At 37.0% G+C, this 6,106-nt stretch overlaps 1 protein-coding gene across 1 annotated transcript; it reads left to right on the top strand.

The window, feature by feature from the left end:
* The first annotated feature begins 730 nt into the window (after window positions 1–730).
* On the top strand, window positions 731–2,932 carry LOC110943589 (probable ADP-ribosylation factor GTPase-activating protein AGD6). The gene is made up of 4 exons (XM_035989963.1): window positions 731–792; window positions 1,816–1,993; window positions 2,217–2,279; window positions 2,374–2,932. Exons 1-4 carry the CDS (start codon window positions 731–733, stop codon window positions 2,731–2,733), a joined length of 663 nt encoding a protein of 220 aa, XP_035845856.1. The 3' UTR covers window positions 2,734–2,932.
* Window positions 2,933–6,106: the final 3,174 nt, after the last annotated feature.

Below are 6,106 nucleotides of genomic sequence, written 5' to 3'. Positions count from 1 at the left end.
AGTCCTATTTATACGTGATAGTGATAGATAGGTCGGTGTAAGTGTGCAAGGGTTCGGTTGGTTGTCCGGTTAAATGACCTTCCGATTGGATGGTCATCCGAGATGATGGCCATCCGATCGGATGTCCATTCGGACAGCCAATGCCGTTTGCTAGTTTTCCGACTTTGGTTCGTTTTGCTATCTAGATTAAGCGTTGCGTTGCGTAAAATTGTGAGTAATTATTACATGACATTATTATATAGTTAACACAAAAGTTTCCGGGTTCAAGTCTACGTTTAAGCTAGTTTCTCGTTCCATAAGTATCAAGTTTCTCGTTCAACTAAGTATCAAGTCTCTCGTTCAACTGAGTATCAAAGTCTCTCGTTCAATAAGTATCAAGTCTCTCGTTCAATAAGTATCAAGTTTCTCGTTCAATAAGTATCAAGTGTCAAGTTACTAGTATCACAAGAGTCAAGATTCACATTGTTTACATATAAAGTATCACAAGATTCCAGAATCAAGAGTCAAGAATCATATTGTTCACACATATAAAAGTATCACAGAAGTATCACATAGAGTAAAAGTTTCACATAGTTTAACGCGATTAAGATTCAAATAGTTTCATTAAGCATCACAAAGTAGAAAGTATGACGAGACTTACCAAACAGATAAAGTTTTGAAATGCAGGGCGTTACATAGATAAGCTACATAAAAAAAACAAGATTTACCTTTGAGTCTGCCAAAATTGAGAATGTGGGTTTCTGCCATCGGATGGTGTCTGCCTTCAGATACAAAAGGACTGGGGCGAACAAGGTAACTTTTTGACACAGATCGTTAGAATGGTCTATGTTTTGGTGACATGCAGTGACATCTAAATGCGATTCCGGTGACCATAGGTGGATTCACCGGATTGGATTAGCGGTGGTGTTAGTGGTGTGTAAATGATATTGTTCAGAAACTGAAGATGTTGCAGATGATTGGATTAGCGACGGATTGGTAGGTAATTTTTCCATTCAAACTATTGATTGGAACTACATATGTTTCACATTAATGAATGACAGATTCAATTAGGGTTTGTGGTGCTATTAAAGTAGGGTTTTTTTGGTGTAGTTTTATACTATTAAAGTAGGGTTTTTTCGTGTTGTATAGTTGTGTCAATATTTGACTGGTCCTTATTCGGTTTGTCGACTTTGACTTTGACTGGGCTGATGTGCTCAACGATCCATAATGCTTAACAATGGTATTGCAAATAAACAATGTTTGTTTGTAAGAAACACTTTGTGTGAAGGCAGTGAAGCTACCTTTTATAAATCATTCTTAGTTTTAATCATCCATCCACTTAGCAAAACATTGCAACTTCTCCAACTAAATTTGTATGTGAAAGCATATGAATTACACATATAGTAATTTTATGTTATTTTGGATTGGTTATTAAGAACATTGGTGATATGTAAGAAATTTGTTATTCAGATCTGAATTTTGAAATATGTTAAGGCTTATTCTTTTTTTTTTTTTGTTGCAATTAGAGGTTCTAGAGAAGGCGAAGACGTAGAATGATGTACTGAAGGAGCTTTTTCAGTCAGCTCGGGGAATATTATTGGTAAATTTGTTATTGAGATCTGAATTTTGAAATATGTTAAGCCTTATTCTCATTTTTTGTTGCAATTAGAGGTTCTAGAGAAGGCGAAGACGTAGATTGATGTACTGAAGGAGCTTTTTCAGTTAACTCGGAGAATATTATAGCGTACAGGTAACTGAAACAGTTTTGAGATGTATTTCACTTATTAGTTGGTATTTGCTTTTTTTTTCAATTATATTTACTCCGTTTACTGATAGGTATCATGGTGACAGAAAGACTGAGGCACAACAGGTGGTCTCTCTGTTTGCTTTTATGCATTGGCTAGAAACAAGAGATCTTCTAATACAAACTGAAGTAGAGGAGAAGTTAGGATGTAAGCCACAATTTGTGTTTTATTTATTATTTATCATGCATCCCCTACATCTTGCTCTATATGTAAGTGTTATATTGGTTGCACATGCTATCAAATAATATTGTTATATACTAAAATAGAACTTTCTTGCTACAGTGTTGGGGCTTTGTTATATGCTATATGGTTCACGTTTCATCCCATTGCAAATCATTCACATGGCCCTCTACAGCTAGGAAACTAATAAAAAAACAGTAGCCCAAATGTAATCCAGTTTTATATGTGACTGTTTAATGAATGTCAAGTTAGATTGCGAATCCGCAGTCGGCTGCAAACGTGGTTCAAGCCGGCACAAAGGAACTAACAACAAAGGTTTTTTTTTTTTTTTTTTTTTACTTTGCATCCCTGCCCTTACATATTTTTTTGAAAAAAAAGTGGTAGACCATTGATATCTCCTCATAAACAGGTGAGAGATGGGGATTACAACGTCAATGAAAGGGTCAATGTTGTTACCGTAAAAACCACTGAAATCGGACACAGGACATGGGGAATGGTGAGAGGCGTAATGGCGTTAGCTACACAAAAGGTAGAAGAATACGCCAAAGAAGTCGGTACCCCTCGTAAAACTGATGACTGGCCAAGAAACAAAAACCAAGGTGACCGGTTTAGTCAAGAATTAAAATCTTGGAATTCGAATGGTGGGAATGGTGGTGTCTCGGTCAACAGCTCATCGGGTAGGAACGCCGGTTCCAGTGCTTGGGACGATTGGGACAATGACGGGTACAGAAAGCATGCGTCTGATAATGGAGATAGCTGGGCAGGTTGAGATGACGATAAAGATGATGATGATAGTTTTGGCCAAGCACCGTCTAACGGTAAAACCGCTGGTACTCAAAGTGGGAAGTCAGATGGAAACTGGTCTGGTGCAGGCTTTCATTAAGAAATTTGTCTTTTAAATTAACTTGTTGAGTAAGGGTTCTGTGTTGAAAGAAGTTCAGGTTTATACTATACATGTACAATTGTGAACAAAGGATTGGTAAGTTGTCCAACTAAAAGATAAGTAATGCTTATTATATCTTTTGATCATTTGTTTTATGATTCTGATTATAATGTATATTGATATACACATTATCCTCATAGATGTTCACTGTTGAAACTTTTTGGACAATTTTTTTTAATAAGATGGGTGCAAAGATTAAACGAAAAGGGAGGGGGGGATTGAAACGGCTAGGGGTGTCAGTTGTGAGACAGTTTTGGCTTAGCAGGTTGAATTGATAAACCCATAGATGGTTTTATATGATTAGTATCAAAGACATCAATCCTAACCCGACACATTTAAAAACGTGTAACCTGGACATGACCCGTGTAACCCATTACCCATTATTAAAACAAGTCAAAAGGTTGACCGTCGTAAATGAGTTGTTATAAATTTGGATATGCTAAGTATGAAATGTGGTGGTTAAGTTATCACATGTGTTTGACAACTTTTAGTTCCACAAGTAAAGTTGGCCACAATTAAGGTCAATGAACCTCACATTTTAACGTTTGAATTATGTTCTCACTCCGTATTGGCGAATCCGCAGCAACGCACGGGTTTCCCACTAGTATCATCAAGATACACTTAACATACAAAACCATGTATAAACATATACTTAACAACTTCAAGACATTTAACATGCCAATTCCATCATAAAACTTATTTATCCTTATATTAAAGTATACACTTTAACATACCCAAATTACCACTTTTCACATATTAAGCTATTTTTAACTTAAAAAAATACTTAACATGTTAAATCATGCATAAACCCAAGTTTATCTCTTCCAAACTGTAACATACAAGATTTACCGTTGAACATACTAGACTTATGTTTTAACATATTAATCTAGCACCAAACATCATCAACATCTCATCAATAATTTCCGGCCAAAATCACTGATGTGTGTTGGTGTGTATATAATTTAGATATATAATTAAGCCCTTTTTACACCTTTAGCCAAGTTTTAAATTTATAAAACACGATATTCACTAACACTAAACACACATATGGGCAAGTGCACCCATCGTGGACGTAGTATAGTGTTGGTAAGATACCGAGGTCGTCCAAGGACACAAGAGCTTTTAATACCGGTTTATCCTCAACGTCTAATCAAATCAAAAAGTGAGAAAAATGTTTTTAAACTAAGAAAATAAAAACTAACTAAATGCTGAAAAATAAAATAAAAATAAAAACAGATAGACAAGATGAATCATTTGGATCCGACTCGTGTATTAGTATAACCTTTGATTATTTTCGCACTTTTGCACTTGTTTAAGAGATTATCTTAGTTATTGTAGTAGGCCCCTCTTTTGAAGGCGACGTTACCCTCAACCCAGTAGTTTGAGTCAGCAAGGATACAATCCTAAAGGGTCGGATTATTGGAAGATAATGAATTAAGTTATTAATGCAAATTATGGTAGGCCCCGCTTTTGGCGGTGACGTTACCCTCGGCTAAGTAGTCTGAGTCAGCAGGGATACAGTCCTAAATAGCCGGGTTATAGTATTAATAGTAGTTAACTTATGAGGGGGTCAAAGAGTTTGGATCCCCGCCATCCAATACCTATGGGCATTGAAGGAGATCCTACTAAATTTGACCCAGGTCCCAAGCAGGACCTCTAAACGCTGAACAAGGGCAAGACCCTTACCAAACCGTTCCCTTAACCCCCGACCAGGTAGCCAACATACCTCCATATAGACCGTGGAGATATGAATGGTGAAAATCTTTTATTTTATATAGACAGTAAAATAATGCCAAGACACCACGGACAAACGATAAGGAAAGATCACCTTCAACATAAGCAACTAGTTATTAAAGTCATTAATACAAAACCAAATAAAAAGTGCAAAAGATTAAAAATAAAAAGTATTATACTAAACACTTGTCTTCACCAAGTGATGTAAGAGACTTAGGCAAACATGGCCTTGATTGTCAAGAACTCTTACGATCAATCTTGGATCCCGAGACGACTCACACACTCTATGATGGACAATGGATGATGGTGGTGGATGATGGTGTTATGGTGGTGGTGGGTGGTGGATGAAGTGTGAGAGAGGTGGTGTGCCAAGGGATGAGATGGAATGAAACCAAGCACCCCTATTTATAGGCTGAACAGAAGGCTGGGCACGGCCCCGTGTCCGCTGGACACGCCCCCGTGCCCGTCTGACAGTCTCTCTCCTCATTAATTGTAATTCGCAATTACAATTAATGCGCCTGCTGTACTTTCACCACGCCCCCGTGCTCACTGGACACGGCCCCGTGGTGGGCAATGGAAGCTTCTACCAGTTTGTCTTTTATGCTGCTTCTTGGGCACGGCCCCGTGCTGGCTGAGCACGGGGCGTGTTCAGGCTTCTGTTTTCTCTTCTTTGCTTTGGAGGATGCCGTTGAGGGTCCGGGCAGTCTACTTTTATTCCTTTTCTTGTATTTATGCTAGAATTAGTTGTCTATTTGCTTCTTTTGTGAATTTGAGCTCATTTCATCCTGAAAATACAAAAGGAAGACAAAAACACTCTTTTTCCAACATTAGTACTTAAAAAGGGTTAGTTTTATGCCTTAATTGATGTGATTTATATGTTGCATTTTACACACATCAATCACCCATTCACAACTTTCATTTTTAGTGAAATATAACCTGATGAACATAACCATCTCCATACAGATTTATCATCCAAAAACCATCAACATACAAGTACTTATAACACACTAAATCAAACAACAACATCATATAAACACCCACACATACTCATCGCTCAATACACACACATATATACATTCAAAATCTCCATTTTTAACTATGAGTTTTACTTGTTAAATCAAGACACTTGTTAACATCTCTTTGGTGTTCTTACTTGTACAAGTAAACACTTATATTGATGTAAAGTTAAAAAAGTTTAAGATTCATACCACAAGCTAAAACTCCTTAAAATGGATGGATTGAAGGCTAATGTATTGAGGTGTGTCTCCAAGTTAAGCTCCTTACTTCTAATACCTCAATACTTCGTTAAACCTAAGAGATTTGTAGTGTTTATGGTGAATGGAAACAAGGTTTTGGGTGGTTCTTCTTGGAGCCTAAATAGAAAGGAAATGGAAGTGTTTTTGAAGTGTTGAAGTGCGCAAATGAATGCGTAGAAGATGTATAAGACCTTTAGTTTGAAATATCC

Source organism: Helianthus annuus, chromosome 5, assembly GCF_002127325.2.
Source record: "Helianthus annuus cultivar XRQ/B chromosome 5, HanXRQr2.0-SUNRISE, whole genome shotgun sequence".
NCBI lineage: Eukaryota > Viridiplantae > Streptophyta > Magnoliopsida > Asterales > Asteraceae > Helianthus > Helianthus annuus.
The sequence above is the reverse complement of the archived record's forward strand: the minus strand, read 5'-3'. Positions and strand labels throughout refer to the sequence as shown.

Coding starts and splice junctions, on each gene's coding strand:
- LOC110943589 (XM_035989963.1), top strand. CDS start 731: ATGTGGGTTTCTGCCATCGGATGGTGTCTGCCTTCAGATACAAAAGGA. Junction 793..1,815: donor AAAGGACTGGGGCGAACAAG/GTAACTTTTTGA, acceptor GTTTACTGATAG/GTATCATGGTGACAGAAAGA. Junction 2,280..2,373: donor CAAAGGAACTAACAACAAAG/GTTTTTTTTTTT, acceptor CCTCATAAACAG/GTGAGAGATGGGGATTACAA.